Source organism: Pelodiscus sinensis, chromosome 8 (genome assembly GCF_049634645.1).
Source record: "Pelodiscus sinensis isolate JC-2024 chromosome 8, ASM4963464v1, whole genome shotgun sequence".
Taxonomy (NCBI): Eukaryota; Metazoa; Chordata; order Testudines; family Trionychidae; genus Pelodiscus; species Pelodiscus sinensis.
The window spans coordinates 47,153,214-47,172,642 of NC_134718.1; the positions used below are offsets into that span (position 1 = coordinate 47,153,214).

General features: G+C 42.8%; 1 protein-coding gene across 3 annotated transcripts in view; it reads right to left on the reverse strand.

Moving 5' to 3' along the window:
- DPYSL4 (dihydropyrimidinase like 4) overlaps positions 1-11,766 on the reverse strand; it is a 31,959-nt gene extending 20,193 nt beyond the window's left edge. The window contains exons 1-5 of one of the 3 annotated variants that reach the window (XM_075935238.1): positions 11,382-11,766; positions 6,603-6,691; positions 3,764-3,948; positions 2,490-2,654; positions 104-165 (exon numbers count right to left, since the gene is read on the reverse strand). In XM_075935238.1, coding sequence (XP_075791353.1) covers positions 104-165; positions 2,490-2,654; positions 3,764-3,948; positions 6,603-6,691; positions 11,382-11,750 — 870 coding nt within the window. In that variant the 5' untranslated portion in view covers positions 11,751-11,766. Of the gene's footprint in view, positions 1-103; positions 166-2,489; positions 2,655-3,763; positions 3,949-6,602; positions 6,692-9,756; positions 10,178-11,381 lie in introns of those variants that run through there. The other 2 variants (XM_075935237.1, XM_014580349.3) reach the window with 2 other exon arrangements.
- Positions 11,767-19,429: the final 7,663 nt, after the last annotated feature.

The following is a 19,429-nucleotide window of genomic DNA, read 5'->3' on the forward strand; positions in this document are numbered from 1 at the left end:
GTCAGGAAGGAAGGAAAGAATTTCCTAATGTCAGATAGGTCACGCTTTACAAAAGGTGCCATTTTATTTTTTCTTTTATTATGTTTCAGTTATTCTTTGTTACCTGGGTATCGGTGCACTGAAGTTTGTCTTTATAAGCCATGAAAACTAGAAAGGAGTTCACACCTTTGAAAAAATAAATGACATGTGCATTTATTCTTATAGCTGAAAACAAATCACTCTTGTCTACTAGAAATGGATGGAAAAGGCAGTGTTCAGATCTGGGTGAGGTTTTCAGGCTACTATTGAGGACTGAGATTGAATCAGGGCTAGGGATCACACATGGATTAATGAGCATAAAAACTTGTCCCTGTTCTTATGAGATTTGTTCCCCAAATGTTGTAGTTCATGAAAGATGTTGTATGTAGTCTTACTGGGTTTTGGGTGCATTTAAACCAGAACCAATAAACAACCCATTTCTAATTTTTGATCCAACTTGGAACCAAAACCACATCAGTGAGTTCAGATTCATAGATCTGAACCGTAACCCTTTCTACAAACAGGTTGAAATCCAAACCCTAATGCTGGCTCATTTTGAAATGCTATATTTGAATCATTTTATTAAGGCAAAATCTAGAAATATAAAGCCAAAAGCACTCCATTCAAAACACCTTTAGTGATATACCTACATACACAACATCTATGTATCCTGCATTGCACAAAATTCATAACTCTCTAAGGGTATGTCTACACTAGCCCCCTAGTTTGAACTAGGGAGGCTAATGTAGGCATTCAAACTTGCAAATGAAGTCCGGGATTTAAATACCCCGGGCTTTATTTGCATGTTACAATCCGGTCACCATTTTCAAATGCCACTAGTCTGGACTAACTGCCTGCGACTACACGCGGCAGTTAAACGGTAATTCGAACTAAGTCCTTAGTTCGAATTACCTGTTATACCTCATTCCAGGAGGCAACCTCCCACGGAGACAGCAGTGCAGGGGGGCAACCAGCTCCCCCAGAGAAGCGGCTCCCGTGGATCCACTTGCCCCTCATCATGCTGCTGCCTCTAATAGAGAGGGGGGCAAGCGGGAGGTAAATGTGAGAAGCAGCTTTCAAGCTGGCTCCCCACACGTTTTGGCTCCCGTAGAGCTGCCTGACCCTCGTACTGATGCCTCTTTATCAGAAAGCTAGCTCCTCATGAGCACCAGCTCCCTCCTATCCCCCATGTGTAAATATGCAACCACGAAAAATTCCAGCAGTTACATATTTACAGAAATACATAATAGATAACATCCCTCATTTTTATGTAGCCAAGAACCACAATAATTTTCAAGTTATAGTCATATTACAAAATCCTCTCCCTTTTATTACTATTTGTGAGTAACTAAGAAAAATGTCGGGTTTCAGCTTTCAACAGCTATTTTCTTAACTAACACTGAGAATTTTAATGGAAGATACATTAACAATGTCTGTGTTAACTGACAAATTCTGTCTCTGAATACATGGCTGCATTTGCCATTGAAGCCACTTAGATTTGTACCTGCGTATCTCAGTGCAAAACAGTTCCTAATATGCGACTCATGTAACAAATTAGTGAAAGGCACTAATCCTGTGGTGGATGAGTTCTTCAGTAGACGATGTCCACCAGGTTGGTATCCATGGGTTCTTATATACAGGAACTACAGGTACAAATGTTTGTAAAGGGACCTTCAGTGCACATGAAACACTCTACTTTCAAGTACTGCAGGCTGGGGTTGCACTGCTTTATTCCACTCCATTGCAGAGTGCCTGGGAATAGGGATGCACCCACTAACTAAACAAGAGGGCTACGTCTAGACTGGCATGATTTTCTGCAAATGCTTTTAACGGAAAAGTTTTCCGTTAAAAGCATTTTTGGAACAGAGCGTCTAGATTGGCATGGACGCTTTTCCGCAAATCGGGGCTTTTTTGCGGAAAACAAATCTGAGCTGTCTACACTGGCCCTTTTGCACAAAAGTTTTGCGCAAAAGGACTTTTGTCCGAACGGGAGCAGCATAATATTTCTGCAAGAACATTGACAATCTTACATGAGATCGTCAGTGCTTTTGCAGAAATTCAAGTGGCCAGTGTAGACAGCTGGCAAGTTTTTCCGGAAAAGTGGCTGATTTTCCGGAAAAACTGGCCAGTCTAGACACAGCCTATGTGAAGCAGGTATGGTGCATGGCTCCAACCCATAATACTCCGAGTAACCCAGTTAGCCTCTTGTTGTCCACTTTATTACACAATTGGGCCCCGTGGGTATGATTCTGAAATTCCTTAAACAGATAAATTTCCAGTGTAATCATGGGAGTCTTAACTGTGTAAGTACTTCAGAACAGGACCCAGTCGTTTTGTTCTGAGCTACCAAAGGTGGTTTCTTGATGTCAGAGGAATGCATAGTGTCTTAAAAAGTAGCTTATCTTTTTTCTTGTTAGCTTTCACAATTGATGGTAACTAGGTTAGTAGAGCACTTGTCTTTTTGTCCTTACCTTTGTCTTTCACTAGAGCTTCCAGTTCCTCTTTTATGCTCTCATGCCAGCGTGTGATGTCAATATGTAGTGAATAATCACAACAGGCTTTGCTATCAGCACACTCTCTCCATTGGTCATATGCAGCAAGCAGATTCATTCCAGAGTCAGGGAACACATGGTCAACTGAAGAAATATTGCAGTGTGTCAGCAGCCTTTATATTATGGGGTAACAGTGGGACATTATTATAATGTCGATAAAATATGTGTTTATCTAACAGTTTTCTATTGTAGGAAGGAGACATTTTAATGCAAATTAGAAAACATCCAAGCTTAATTACCATTAAGACTGAGTCAGAAATCATCAAACAAGTCAATTCTAAATTGTGGATTATCGTACAACCTTAATTCATCCCTTTGTGTCTAGATAATATGGTAAACTGAGACTGGTGTGTGCTATCATATACATGCAATGGGTCAAATTTTGCCCTTAGATATTTGTGCACAGCTTCCTTCGACATTAGCAACAATGGCATTCATTGATAGGTTCTGTATTTCCCATTACACCTGTCTACACCCTCAGCAGATTCTTCATAGTTCAGTTTAGTGATGTAAAAAGTTGTTTAAAAATGTAACCGTGTAATTTCTAAAAATTCTAGTGGTTACATGCACTGCGGACTCTGCAGTCTAAAGCTAATATATAAACAGCACACAGTGAAGTTGAATCCCTGGGAGTGGGGCTGCTGGCCTCCATGTAACTGTAACGGAAATGGATAGACTGATGCTTATCAGTTAACCATTTAAACGGAAACACTTTTATGTCCCTAGTTCAGTTCTGTGCCTCCTCTGCGTAAACTGGACTGAACTGTGTGGTGCTTTTATAAAGCCTTCTTTGGCTCGGATTGAGTAACTCAAAATCATTTTTACTTTGAACTTCAACAGTATTTGCTCTCAGAATCCCAGAGCTGGAAATTAGTGCAAAATTTGATTTTACAACCAAGTCACTTTTATTCTTCTACCCACAAAAAGCAAAGTATATAAACAGAAATGTCTTCTGAACACCTATTTTAAAAGGTAAAAAGGGGCCTTCTATTGCTTATCGTGATAAAGATGTAATGGCCTCATTAAAAGTAGACTCTTTACATTTTAAAAGGGAACATATAACAAAAGTAGAATTTATTGACGAGAACTTACTTAATACACGATACAACTGTAATTAACTTTTCACTGGTGGCACACCTACTTTGCATTTTGAAAGATGTACTTCCTAGAGGCATTGCAATGATGCCACTTACGTATCATGGTTGTTCCTCCTGCTAGGGCTGCTTTTGTGCCTTGATAGAAGTCATCAGAGGAGGTCATTCCCATCACAGGCATTTGCAGTCTAGTGTGGACATCTATGCCTCCTGGCATAACTAACTGGCCATAGGCATCTACAGTTTTGACACCACCAGGAACTATCAGGTTTTCTCCAATTTGCCTAAAAACAGTATTAAAGACGTTCTACTAGTTGCAAATAACATTTTAAAAAAATACATTAACCTCCCATTGTTTAAAGTGAGCATGTGGGGGTGCTCATGTCCATTTCTGTAAGTTTACCCACAGCGCTGTCACTGCATATTGGTTATGCTCTCCTTTGGGAAATGGGGAGGTATTTGGGGTCCTCAGATGGTGAGCTCTGAGTTTCTCCCGTTTTTTCTTGATTTAGAGGCCTGTTGTCTTATGAGACCTCATGTCACAGTCACCATCCTTCTGGCAAAGGAAGATTGGATGAAACTTCTTTCAGACTCATAATTGCTGCTCTTGAAACTCGCTCATCTCCACTGGCAAAGCACTGCCTCCAAAACTTTCTCAACTTTAGGATAGGATTGATCAGATCTGTGTCTCCTAGGTGACCATGCAAAGCACCAATATCAGCCTGTTTGAGGGCGTCAAATGTAACCCAAAGCTCTCTTCATTCATGTAATGCTGAACCACTCCCTAACTGGTTCTGACAGTTATTGCATATCACTATCAGACAGTAACAACTAAGGAACTGAGGGTACGTCTACACTACAGCGCTAGTTCGAACTAAGCTAATTCGAACTAACGCGTCTAGAACTAAAAACTAGTTCGAATTAGCGTTTTGCTAATTCGAACTAGCAAGTCCACATTGAGTGGACCCTGAACAGGGCTTAAGGATGGCCGGAAGCAGTGCCGGCAGGGCATCAGAGGAGGACTTAGAGCGTGGACATGCTGTCTCACGCTAGCCGAGGGCTGCGCTTAAAGGGTCCCGACCCCCACCCCGGACAGACAGTTCTAAGGGGTGCCCCACTTGCAAAGCAGTCCTGGCTTGGATTGCCCGGAGTACCCACACTGGGCACATCACACCACTCGGCAATCAGCCCGGCTGCAGTTGCCGCAGGCTGCCATCTGGGGAGAGGGGGCAATCGGGGGGCTGCAGGAGAGCTTCCACCCCCAGAAGCCCGCAGAGCCAGCCCAGTCCTCCCCATCGGGGGCTCGTACCCCATTCCTCCCTCACCTCCTTCCACTTACCCTTCCCTAGCCCCCCTTCTTATTGATGTACAAAATAAAGATAACATTTCTTCCAACATTGACTCTGTCTTTATTGAACAAAACTGGGGGAGACTGGGAAAAGGAGGTGGGAGAGGGGAAGAGAAAGGCTGGGAGAGGGAAGGGCAACTAACATGATCAGGGGTTGGGAACAGGTCCCAGATGAAGAGAGGCTACAGAGACTGGGACTGCTCAGCTTAGAAAAGAGGAGATGGAGCGGGGACAGGATAGAGGTCTCTAAAAGCAGGAGTTGGGTGGAGAGGGTGCACTCATAAAAGTTCTTCATGAGTTCACATAAAGAAGGACTAGAGGACACCAAAGGAAAGGAATGGGTAGCAGGCTTGAAACTAGTAAGAGAAAGTTGTTGTTCTTGACAAAGCAAAGAGTTAACCTGTGGAACTCCTTGCTGCAGGAGGCTGTGAAGGCTGGAACTAGAACAGAGTTGAAAGGGAAGTGAGATCAAGTCATGGAGGTTGGGTCCAGGGAGTAGTCTAAGCCAGGGGGTAGGAGTGGTGTCCCTGCCCAAAGTTTGTGGAAGGCTGGAGAGGGATGGCACGAGACAAATGGCTTGGTCACTGTCTTCGGTCCATCCCCTCCAGGGTCCTTAGGGTTGGCCGCTGTCGGCAGACAGGCTACTGGGCTAGATGGACCTTTGGTCTGACCCAGGACGGCCATTGTAAGCTCAGGGCTCAGGGTCGGGGGTCTCAGTGGACTCCCTTGATTTTCATGCACACCTGCTCCTGGGTGGCCAGGCTGGCAGCTCTCCTGCCCTAGACGGCCACTTTCCTGTGCCTAGTGCGGAGATCATGGACGAGGTCCACGATGTCCGCACTAGCCCAGGAAGGTGCCCGCCTCTTGCGGTCCAGGGCAAGCTCCCGGGAGCCGCCAGCCTGGTCCCGGGAAGAGGGGGTGGGCTGGGGGACATCGGGTGGGTGGCTCTGTGCCGTGCCAGGTGCAGGGTCTGCTGGCTGGGTGCTGGCAGGCTTGCACCTGGCACGGGCACCGTAGCCAGCCCGTGCCCCTTTAAGGGATCCGGGGCCGGGAGGGGGGGCATAGAGTTTCCCTGGTGTTGGCCAGAGTGGCCACCAGGGAAACCTGGGGAGGGCTAGCCTCCCACTAGTTCGAATTAAGGGGCTACACACCCCTTAATTCGAACTAGCTAGTTCGAACTAGGCTTAATCCTCGTAAAATGAGGTTTTCCTAGTTCGAACTAAGCGCTCCGCTAGTTTGATTCAAATTCGAACTAGCGGAGCACTTGTGTAGCGGCTATGAATGTTAGTTCGAACTAACGTCCGTTAGTTCGAACTAACATTGTAGTGTAGACATACCCTAAGATCATTAGGGACTAAGATAATTTTGCTTGTTACCTTAAAGAGCACAAGTAGATCTTGAGAGAGAAAAATTCCTTTTTACTTTTTCTTCCAATGCCCTATGAACTATTGCTTTTTTTGTACAAAAGAATATTTTGCACGTGTTTCTAAGAAAATTAAAAAGGTCTCTGGAAATTATTATTCTTATTAAATTACACCAAAAAAGTTAAGTATTGAAATTGGAATACCAAAGATTTCTTATGGAACTTACTTTATCAAACTGTCCTCCACATAGATATCAGCATAAAATGATTGATCATCATTGACAATCTTTCCTCCTTTGATTAGAAGCCGATCACTCTAATGGAAAAAATGTGATTTACAAGATTATTTTATTTAGAAGTTGCTTTACTCAGTACAGGTCTTCATGCATAATAATTCTCTATAATTGTTTGCTGCAGTTACAGTCTGAGAAAAAATACAGATACTTCCAATATAGTTTATGAATACATTCAAATTATTTCATACCAAACTATTCCACATAAAAAGTATTTAAAATGAAAACACTGTTTTCCTACACATGGCAACTGGCCAAAGGTTTTCCCAGAAATTGAGGAATCTATTGGCACGAGTGTCACAAATCTGAAATGCCAGCTTCAGGACACAGGGGAACTAATGGAATGGCTGTGATTTTTTGGGATATCAATGAGAAATTTTCCACTCTAGGAACTGATTTGTATATGTTTATATTTTCCGGGTTCTCTTTGCAAGGAAAAGGGCTAGGAACTCATTGTTACAAAAAGAAAGTGGAGATTAACTATAACATTTCCAGGTTCTGAAAATCAGATCTTCCTGCAGCCACAAGTTTCACAGTCCTAAAGGGTTCTGACACTAGTCAAAGGATTCTTCATTAGTCTCTGTCATTTTCCCCACTGAGTATTTTAGATGCATAAGAAAATGTAGGATCAAGCTCATATTTTTTTTAAATGTGAAAGTGCAGCATAGTTGATTACAATTATGTCTCCAACTGTGCCCTCTACAGTGACTCTAGAGAATTTACTCCCAGGGCAACAATGGCCACTGCTAAGGATTCTGATGCACATGTCAACATAATTGCTGGATGTAACAACTTGTGACAATACAGTTTGGGAAGGTGAGTTACAAGACCAGAGAAATGCTCAATTATAAAACATTTACAGAACAACACTTCTGAGCTTTGATTTTTTAAATCTGAGTCTAAGGGGTCTGAATAGAACTATTAAATAATTTTACTGTGTTTATGAAAACTCCCACACATTTCATTTGTATTCCATGGTCCTCAGTCTGTTTTTCAACAATATTTCTTGCTTCCCCGCCAAAAAGAGACACCACATTCACTGACTCATGGGAGGTCAGTCGGCCTCCTACACCAGGCAAATAAACAGACTGCTTTCTGGTCTGAAAGTGCACCCACTCTGTAAAAACCACAACATGCCAGATGTTCTTAATGGGCTTTTTCTGAACTCAGTGAGTCCCTTTACAGCCTGTCACTGATTCAGGCTGATTCTCTCTGGCTTACCTAATATCAGCTAGCCAATGAACACTACTAAAGGGAATTCAGTGCTCTCTCCCCTCACGTGGCTCCACGTTAAAGCCCACCAGCCAAATAAGGAAAAATGCTACCCATAGGTGCTTCCTCACCACCACAAAAATCCTGGCAATCAGGGTGAGGTGATTCCTATTATTACAGTGATAGGGATCTGCAGGATGGGTGGCACATTCCTCCAAAATACAGTGGAGATAAGAGATAGTGGATGGAGTGAGGCCTACTGCAGTGAGTGAGCACAAGATCCCATAGCTACAGTATTCTTGCATTTTTTTTAGTATTGGGGGTTTATAGCCTGTGCCCTTAGGGTGTGGGTTTATGTATCAGGAGTAAGAAGGCCAGGGGGATCATGGTTGATGGGGGAAAAAAGGTAGGAAACATTAAATGCCATTAAATATAGTAAAACATAATGTTTGTATTTGTTAATTTCCAAATATAATGTGGCAGTCCTTCCGAGTGGATCCTTCAGACTCAAAGATACATGTGTTTGGCTTTCTTTTAAAAGGAGTATTTGTATACTCTTGGGTAAACTGGCTGGCCTGGTGTACACAAGCTCTAAAAAGCAGGTGCCCATTGTTGTACAAGGGCCTCTTCCTGAGATATAATGCTACATAAACCCTGTCTGAGTTGAAGCTAGGTTATGCTCAACAAAGGACGATGCTAATTCTCCAAAGGGCCTCTATAGGAAGCTCGTAGTAACAAAGGCTAAGGACAGACCCCCAAGAACACTCTTTCATCCTCCTCCTGTTTCGCTCTCAGGGTTTGATTTCATTTCAGAACTAAAATCCACTTCCCCTCTTGCTGAAGGAATAGTGTATCTAAAAATGGTGCTTTAGAATTATATTTTAAAAATACTGATCATTATGAATAATCATTCTTTTCCCAAGTACCCTAAAATTATGTAAGGACCATGTAAAAAGATGGCGCTATAATCTAAACTGAGAAAAAATATGAGACATTCAAATGAACACTTAATTTTAGGCACATAAACAAGCTAAAAGTTATCATAGCCCATGCTGAGCCAGTCCTGTTATTTTGTATTTTCTGAATGCAATACAGAAAAGATATTGGGAGAAAAGATGTTGCCGTCTAAGGAGAGGTAAATACAAACCCATTTAAACTGCTGTGTCCTTTGGGCCCTTCAACCCTTTAAGAGAAATTAGGGCCTGAAAAGGAATGAGCTGGGAAACAAGGCAGCACCAGCTTCTCAGCAGAAATAAACCAGATGTAATGGCCTGGCTGATTTGCCAAGTTGCTGATGAACACACAGTCTCCTCTTCCTCCCGGAGCCGGGAAAGGCCGCTGCCTTCAGTCTCCTCTGGGACTCGGTAGATGTCTGCCACCTCCCCATGGGCCATGCTCCCCTGGGTGTTTGCTGACTGTCCGATGGCTTTGCCGCTGCCCGGGACCTTTTGGGCTGAGGTCTGGGGTACGCAGGGAAATATCTGGGAAGGCCAGGGACCCCCTCCCCAACTGGTTTACAGGGGCCATACACAATCATGGCAGAGACGCGCTCCCCACCTCGCTGCCCCGCTCGCCTCTCCTCCCAGCCACCCCAAGCTTACCAGGGACTAAAATCCCCCCAGACCCGAAGACGCGTCTCCTTCTCCCAGCTGCCGGCAGCCGCGCGTTTGCCCCTTAGCCGCTACCAGGGCGCCCGGCGCTGGGGAGGTTCATGGCTCCATCGCCACCCTGCCATGGCAAAGCTAGCAGGGCCCGGGCCATGGCTGCCCGCCGCGGAGAAAAGGCCGAGCGGCCCAGAGACGCGCGTCCCAAAGGAAAGGGGAGCAGCCCCAGCCGCCACCCCGCCAGGCCCTGGCTGCCTCGGCCTCCCTCTCACCGTGAGCCGGGGGATGTTCTTCTTGCCCTGGTACGACATCTTCCCGCCGCGGCCTCTCCCTCCGAGCGGGCGCCCGCGGCTGGAATTCGCCCGCGGCAGGTGCGCTGCGGGGCCGGGCGTCCCTCCTGGGTCTCGGCTCGGCGGAGCGGCCGGAGCGGGCGGCTTTTTGTGGCGCCTCTGCGCGTGTTTGTGCCTGTTGTTCTTGGCTAGCTCGGTGGCTCCCCCTGCGCCGGCCGCCCCGCAGCCTCGCTGAGCAGCTGCCTGATTAGCATTCCGGGCTCATGCTCCCCCGCCAGCGAGGCAGCCGCGCAGACAGCCCGCCGGGGCCTCTCCCCAGCCAGCAGCCACTTCCCTGCTCTCCTGGCACCAGCGAACAAAAGCCGCTTCCCCCACCCCGCCACCAGCCTGCCTGCCAGAAAGCGCGCCAGCCTGGGCCAGGCCAGCAATGGCTGGGATCTTTGGGCAGGGCCCCATAGACCAGCGAGGGTGGATGTCAGACAGAGCCTTGCCAATGGCTCATTGTTTCCAGCCTGAAACGCTCCCCCCCCCCCCCCACATATTTCTGTGAGTCCTTAAGTTCTGGAGATTTATGCGCTGCAGATTTCCATGTATTCCCCTCACATGTACCTAGGATTGTACGCAGGGCAGTGGGGTCACCCGGGAAGCCCAGTGCAAGCTTCACAGTTATGTACTACACATCAGCACAAAATAGGCCTCTCTTTCCGCTGCGACCCTGCAGCCCAACAGCCCCCATGGGAGTCTTGGCTTGTCCACATCGGCACCAGGAACTTCTACCCGATTAGTGGCCTCATCAAGGGCTCCATCCTGCAGCCATGAAGCACTCACGCCTTTCCAGTGGCTCCCATTGACTTAAGTTGGAGTTGGGTTGGTCTGCGATACAGCAAAGATGTGAAGCAGAACCTGGTGTCCCGGGCTTGGAAAAGCTCCTGTCTTTGGGCCCGCAGGAGCTGGGACACTCTATAAATTGTCCCTGTTCTGTTTACTCCCTTTGAAGCATCAGGCACGGCCCCTCTTAGAAGACAGAATCCTGGGCTAGATGGGCCATGGGTCTGCCCCACTGATGTCTGTGTGGCTGGTAGCAGGCAAATGGCTGTTAGGCGGCTCCCTCTCTACAAAGCTTGCTCCGTATCCCGCGTACCTCACTGGTGGCAGTTCCAGCTCTGGGCTGGTTTCTGCCCTATGGCCGGGAATACATGTGGGCTGCACTTAAAAGGCAAAGGCAAAATGGTCGCCTGACAAACTCAAACCTCCTTCTGAAATGAAGACACCCGCTCCCCCTCCCCCCAAGAAACTGTCTGAGACCCTCTGCTGAGGCTGATCGGGATTCAAGGACAGGGAATAGAGTAGCTCCGCACACCGGGAAAAAGGCAGCAGCCTTTGCCCACCTCCCCATTTGCTGTCCGCTGGGCAGCGGCTCACAGCTGGGCCCTCCCATCCTGCCGCTCCCATTGACTTTGGGGCCCCTGTTGTGCCCCCCCCCCAACACTCCCTCCTGTGGCTGAGTTGCGGGCGCCGCGGGGTAAAGCTGACAGCACCGAAGTTTTGCAAACTAAAGGGCTGGTTCCCAGTGCTGTGCGCGCTGCGCTGGCCGCTTCCCCAGTTACCTGTGCGCAGCCAGCGGGCGCGTCTCCTGCAGCCCCGGCGGCGGGCGAGGACGGCTCGGTAGAGGCAGGGGTGAGGGCAGGGGCGCTGCAGCTCCCAGGTGCCTCGCCGCTTTCGCTGCCGGCCTCACTCTGTCCATCGGAGTCGCTGGAGAGTTGGTGGCGCGCCCCTCGCCCGGGCGTCGGGGCGCCTCGTCTGCTGCTGCCGCTCAGCGCCTCCAAGTCCAGCGTTTTGTTCTCAAAGGCTCCTTCCACGCTGCAGAACATGCCCCCGAATTTCTGCCGCGGCTTGGGGCTGCCCGAGCCCAGGGCCGCGAAGTACCCGGGCAGTTCGGGCTCCCTCTGCTCCAGCTGCGGCTGCCGCTCGGCCATGGCTGCGAGGCGGGGGAGCGGGGCCCGCCGGAGGGCTGCACACGCAGCGCTGGGGGAGAACTGGCAGAGAGACTCCTGTCGCGTGGGATTCGTTAGCCAGGTATCGCCGTTGGGCTCGCCTGAGAGCCCGGCTGACAAGGAGCTGTCCAAGGTGGCTGTGCTGAAAGCTTCCACGCCACTGGGGTTCATGAGGAGGCCATCCCAGGGAGAGCCCACATAGGACTTCGAGCTGCTAAGGAAAGAGTCGCTGCAAAGCACCTTTGTGGCGGAGTGGCTTTACTAAAAGCTGAATCTTTCGATAGTCACCTCCCCTTTCCATAACTGTGCTCACAGTGTCACCGCTTCCCTTAGCCTCTGCCTGTCTGTTTCAGCCAATTAAACCTACCTTTCCTGTCACCTTTTCCCCTCTGGAACCAACTGACCTTTGGCAAATGCATGCAGGGCTTTCGGTGTTACCCCAGTCCACACCACTGTGCAGGAAATGTGTCTTTGGGCTGCACTGTAAGTGAAGCCATATATATGCTCCTTTAAGTAATAATAAGGAGGGTGCCTGCAGTTTTCCAACACTGAGAGTCAATAGCTGAAAGGCCTTTCCCCTACAAACTGATCTTCAGCTTATTTTTTGGTCCTTTAAATTTGTAAACAGCAGTGCAATAGTGAATCTATCACGTCTGTTAAACATTCAACACCATTCTTTTAGAGTGATTAAACAGCGAATGCCTCTTCTGAAACATAGCATTTCCTGATGTAAACTATCAGCTATGTCAAAGCCACCCACTTTTAACGGAATTAAATTTGCAGGCTTCTCTGGGTACTGACCTTCAAAGTTTCAGTCTCTTTATTTCTTCCCAGTGAATAGTTCTGGTTTTCCTCAGTAAAAAACTAATTTCTTGCATTATTATCCTGCCAAAAGAATAATATTTATGCATGTCTGAATAGAATTTACAATGGTAATTTATATCAACCTTCTTTGCTAACTGGAATAATATTTTAATTTGGGGAAACATATGGATAACTTTAGAGACACACACTAAATTATCTCTAGACATCGTCTGATCTCAGTCCTGTCAATGGGTCACATTTTGTAAAACTTTATCTAGCTTGAATGAGCTGAGGTAGGATTATAGTTTCTGAAAGGAGTTGCTCCTTACAATGTTGAACAGAGTTAGGCCATCAAACATAGGACCTGATATAATACTCGTTGAATTCAGTGGAAAGGCTTTTAGGGGCCAATTCTGCAAACTCATAAGCATGTGTTTAACTTTTACTCATGCAAGGAGCCTTATGAAAGGCAATGGGAGTAAGGTTATTCACATGCATATGTATTTTTAGAATAGTTCTTCATTTATGATGTCACCATGGAAGAGATTAAGGTGATAATTTCATAATATTGCAGTAGAGTAAGTAAAATATTACAGATTCAAAGTCTTCCTTGTTCTTACCACAAAAATAATAAAACACATTTTCTATGTTGGTTTAAAACAGACTTTTTTTATTAAAAGTTTACAATCATTTATGTATTTTACAAATGAATAGAAAGTCTCTTGATCTATATCATATGAATCACAATACAAAAATATGTGTAAAATTTTGTAATTGATCAACATACAGCCATGTTTTAGGCTTGTCAATTACCATTTCAGCACTGAATCAACCATTATATATTTAGGATATGGTTATTAAGAGATTACATTGGAGAACACAAATAACTCATGGCACAGTTGCCATAGGAGAAAACATTTTAAATAATTTATATTTTGCATAAATTTACAATATACCTTTCTATAAAATGTACAATAAATAAATACATGGTTTAATACACATATTCACAATATGATTTCCTGAGTCTAAACTAAATCCATTACTGTGCTAAAACACACTACCTATTATAAGTTTTAATGGTAGCATTATAGATGAAAAGCAATTTGGCATCAATCCACCAAGAATGACTTTCAGGTACGATGTTTTTCTTAACTACTAGTGTTTATGTTAACAAGCTGTGTAAGGCACTCAAGGATATACTGAAGGCTACAGAAATTACTAGAGTTGAACACTTTAAATAAAAGCCACAGTCCTTCAACAGCTTGAACAATAGGTATAGGCCTGAAATACGCAAAATGCAGCTGTCAACAAATTAAGCTACAATTCAAATGGATTTTAGTTTAGACATAATCAAAAACATTTGTGTTGCAATGCACATGCTGTCTAATCAATCAATATAATTAGTGTTATCTAGACAGTGAACATTTAAGACTACTTCAGTGTCTCTTCAGAATTTTTGTTATTATGAATCAATACATTTACACTTAATTTTCAAATTCTCATAGGCAAAACTTACCCATAATAATATATCAATAACCAACTTAATGTTATAATTTTTATCCAGGCCTCAGTCTTATAATAATTTGAAAGTAACATACAAGATTTGGGGTAGGTTAAAAAAAACACAGAACAATTATGATTTAGGTAGTCCAAACCTTAACAACATTGGTGCAAACTTATTCACTGGCTATAGCCCAAGGAGACTTACTTTTGTGAGTAATAAGTGCTCTCCAGTTTAAATCACGTTTATTCAAACAAACTTTATATTTTAATTTCCACATTTCATTTTTATATTAAAACACTTCATTATGAAAACCTAGATTTAGGCTAATGCACCAGCCTGTAATCCTATATTTTTAGGATCAAATTTTTTAAAAGGTGCACAAGACCATAAAAGAAAAAGATAGCAACAATCATATGATCTGATACTGCTATCCTTACATAATAGCATCAATGACACTGTCATTGGCATAAAACATTATTCAATATAAATTAGGGTGGTAGAATCAGGCACAAAATGATTTAAAGGTGACAGTAAAATAAAATCTGCGCTTAAAATATGTAGCACATATATGTGAACATGAGATGTGTGTAAAGGAAATATTTTTAAAACATTAATTGAGCCACTTTTTTCTTTTCTATGTACATTACTTTTTTTACATATAAACATTAACATCTTCATAAATATCATCACTTATTTACATACTTTTTTGTCCTGTGCATTTAGCTTTTTTAAAAGTGAAATTTAAGAATATTTTATTTGGGGAGGAGGAGATGAGGAACTGAATTCTAGACATATCTACAACATGCAAAACCTTGGCTCAAGTAAACAAAAGTTAAATGTATTCTAACTAGTTTCAAATATAGTTGCCTTTGTATTCTAAACTCCTAACCATGGCATCAAATATTAACATGCATATCCACACCAGTAGCAGCATTTGAATTCCTAAGCTCACTGGGAACATTAGGTCTTTTTGTCAGGCATTTAACTTAAGGCATTTTTATAGATGCCTGCATAGTACATTCCATCAAACATTAATCCATCTATTTCTTAGTCAGAGTTCAGTAAATTCTCAGCTAGAAAGTGGTTATATTGTTTGTCATTGTTCCAAATAAATATTTTAAGACAACATAATTAAACCGTACATTTAGCATTAAACATTGTAAGCATGAAATGCAAAAGTAAAACAATTCAACCAGCTATATAAATGCTAGAATTGGCATCTGTATCTTATCCAACTGTAATTAGTCGAATTACTTCTATAGTACAGTCAGATTTTCATATGAAAACTCACATTTCTTGATTTAGAAGGTTGTGACATGCTAATACATTACAAATAGAATAATTTGATAAAAAAACACATTTCCTCTTCTGTCTTTGTCATTTCCATTCCTTTTTGTATGGTTGCTCACAGGACATGTACCCAGTTCCATTTGAAACATATACACTGGATGTGCCAGCTTCTGAAGGACTTTCTAGAATTTAAATTCTAAAATATGTTCTTCTTAGCTTCATTTATAAAATAAATGTTTGGAAGCAGTGCAGAATTAAAAAAAACACAAGAATTTACTACAGAAGAGATGGTCTCATCAGCATGTTATGTGAGTCCAAATTGTTTGGGTGTTTCTACTTCATGAAGTTTTGTTGGTGGCATTAGATAGATATCAATTAAAACCACAGTTAGAAATGGCTGTATCCACTTGCTGCTTTCTTGCTGGAAGAAAATTGAAAGATAATGTAAAATTTTGAAGCTATATGATGGACTTCATGCAGAATACAATTCATATTTTTTATCCATAATGCATAAAGAACTAAAGCAAAAGGAAATTATTAAAGTGACTGTAAAAATGGCACACTTCACTTGGCAGTTCTAGAACCTATGTTTATGCAAAGACTTATAAACATTTCATAACAACAAAAAGAAGTTTTTACTACTTTAAGTTTGTCAGCACTGCAGAACCAGTAAATTATGGAAGAATTAACTAAATTCTTCTCCACTGTGTGTTTCATCAAAGGAAAGGTCAACTAAAATCCAATTAGCAGCCCAAATTGCACCTTTAAATTAAATCTGTGAAGTCCCAATTAAAACAATGTAAAGATGTAATTAAAAGTCAATCGGATTGCACAGGTATAATCTAGGGCAGATTTGCAACAGTGGAATATTTATTACCAGAGATGATATACAAGCCAGAAAGAACATAACTCGGCTACCTGGTTGAGTCTGATGGTCTGGCATCAGGAAAAAAGTCTTCTATACTAAGCAAATTTTGTGGTGATCACTGTTTGATTCTGCAAACACTTATGCACATACTTAAGTCTACACACCATAATACCATTAAATTAAATGGGATTACTCACAATGTATAAAATTAAACATGTGCATAAGTGTTTGCAGGACCAGAGCTTAAGACACTATATTCATGAAACTCACAATGTCACACCTTCCATACTTCGATGCAAAGATCTTGATTATTAGATAACACCATTGTGGAAGCAGAAATACAAATTTATATCACATCAAAAATATATTGCCTTTTTTAAGTTTAAAAACTTTTCTGGAATCTTCTGATCAAAGTAAATGGGTGGAATAGCAACAGAGCATGAATGCATGAAATCCAAATATTTTCCCCACAGAAATTTTAGACAAAAATGAAAAATGTTTTTCTTTTTCATTGTCCTTTTCTATGGAAATTTTTGAGATTTCAGCAAAAACTCAAAAGCAAAAGATTTTATCCGAAAGACAAAGTTTTTTTTTCCAGAAGTGAGAGTTGTCATATCTCATGGAAATTGTTCACTTCTGATGTATCCATCTTTCTGTATGGACCATGATACCTAACAGAACTATATCTTCCATCATGTCTTACAGCTTCCCATTTTGGTGGGAAGAAGCAATACAACATAGCATCCTTAGTAATGCACAGTGACCCTAAATTGCTAAAGGCCATGTCTGTGCTAGACGTTTTTGGCTAAAATTATCCATCATTTCAAACTCTGGTCCAGTTTAGCAGTCATCTTCATGAACACTGTATCCTGTAAACCTGTTCTGAAAAGGGTAAGCTGGTACAATGGTAAAAATTCTACTGGCTACCCAAAGTCCTGTCTGTACTAACATTGTCACTGGTAGCAACAATGGACAACCGTGGACAAAAAAGGCCAGTGTAGACCACCAATACTTGAGATCTTTCCTCCAAGAACATGAATAGTGCAGCATAATGGTTCTAAATTTTCCATGCCATATTGGAATTTTTCCAGGATCTTGCTGGGAAGCCCCTCCATTGTATTATGGTTTGCTTTAGCCAAGGCAAATAGATATATGTGGTTAAGTTCAGCAGTGCTCCAGAGAAAAAGAGGAATCCCATATCCTACCTCCTCCACAAATTTTCCATTCTTCCTTGTAAAGATCCTTTCTACAGGACTCTCACTGGCAGGCTAAATCCCAGCTCCCCACAGGTGCCCTAGATCTGCTGTTGGCAACTTTCTCTCTTTAATAGAAGGAAAGAATAACCCCTTCCCAGTAGGGATGTTAAGTAATGATTAAGTAGCTAAATAAGTAGTGGATGGAATTTCCACCCACTACTCAATTAGCTGGTAAGAGGGAGGGCACTTGTTACCACTGTTATGGCTCTACAGTTTAAATGCAGTAGGAGATGGGTGTGCAGGCAGCCCAGCTCCTACTACATTGAAACTGAAGAGCTGCAGCAGGGATAACTTCCAGGAGTGCTACAAGCTGGGACTGAGCAGTCCCAACTCATGCTGGCTCAGAGACTGCTGTGCCTCTGTCTTTCAAATGTAGTAAAAGACACCTGGGGGATCCAGCACCAGGTGGCTCTTACCACAATTAAAAAGCAGAGGCGCAGTGATCAGGGACCTGGCAAGAGCCGGGATTGAAGCACTCCCGGCTTGCGCTGGGTCGCCTGTTGTACCTCTGCCTACTTCACTTTCCCATCTCCTCGCAGAGATGGTGCTGGAGAGAACTGGCTTTTAAGCCGGTTCTCCCCCTGCACTGGCTCCCTGCTCCTCTCCCCTTGCTGCCTCTGATACAGAGGCAGCAAGGGTAGGGAGAAGTAAGTAGTCTAGTAGTGACTCAATAAACCTAGGCTTATTGGGTAATTGACTACTCGACTAGTCGCTTACATCCCTACTTCCTACCCAGTTTCTGGACTGGATTTATATAGCATATGAATGGTAAAAACAAACAAACAAAAATAAAGATACAGAACTCAGAAATACAAAACAAATAAAAGGTGGGTATTCAACATCAAGATAACTGAAGTAATTCTACTTAAAGGCAAATGGGTGTATTTAAGTGTGTTCATTGAGGACCATGTCCATACCAAGGAAGTGCCATCCTTTATTATCTGTTTTGCTTTAACTTTTCTATGGAAGTAGCAAGATGATTTTTTGTTATTGATTTTAAATGTAACTGTTTTCATCCATGTTCAATTCAAAACACAGCTGAAGGGGGTTTTGCAAAAATTTTACACATAAAAATCATCTTCCAAGTATGGAAAAATTCATCTGAGAAGGTGATTTTCTCAGGTTATAAACATGTGGAAATAGAATTTATCCTTGAAATTTTTATAGAAGTTAGGATAATAGCAAAACAGTGATAACTCTGTAAACGAGCTCTTGGTATTGATGACACATTATGGTATCATTTAAAAATCAACCTTAAATTGGGAGTGATCAAAGAATATGGATAACAATTCCCACTGAAAATGAACTGTTGACTTAAATTGCTTAGTTATCATGTTACTGTACATCCCACTACCAATACTGTAATTCAAGGGCATATATACTATAGCTAAAGGGATTTACTAGCAGTTTGCTTAAACACATCACCCTGAGCTGAAAATCACATTTCACATGATCTTGCCTTTGGTATTCTTCTAGTAGGAGGGCAGGAGGATAATGGATAAGACCATTCCCAATTGACACTCAGCAGATGGTCCATCTGTCCTTACAGGCAACATTGCACCAGGCATTAGTAGCATAAGCCACCATATGGCTAAGAGAAACAGACACTGTTAGCATTACAAGTGGGCTATTTTACTATTCTTTGGGAAAAAATAGGATGTTTATCTTGAATAATGTAAAGTCATTCCAACTTATACTGAGCAGCCGACTCAATACTTTATTTGCTTCTTTAGATTAAGTTTAAAATATATATTTTTCATTTGCATAGTTATTCAAAGGAAGAAATGATTTGCACCAGCTCATTTGTGTGATGCTGTTATCCTAGGCTAAAAATGTTAAGGAAAAGTAGAAACAAGTAATAGGAATGCTGAATGAACAAAGTGTTGGAAATAGTAGAAATAAGCAATCACAGGAAAGTTTATTGATCAGAATTACAACT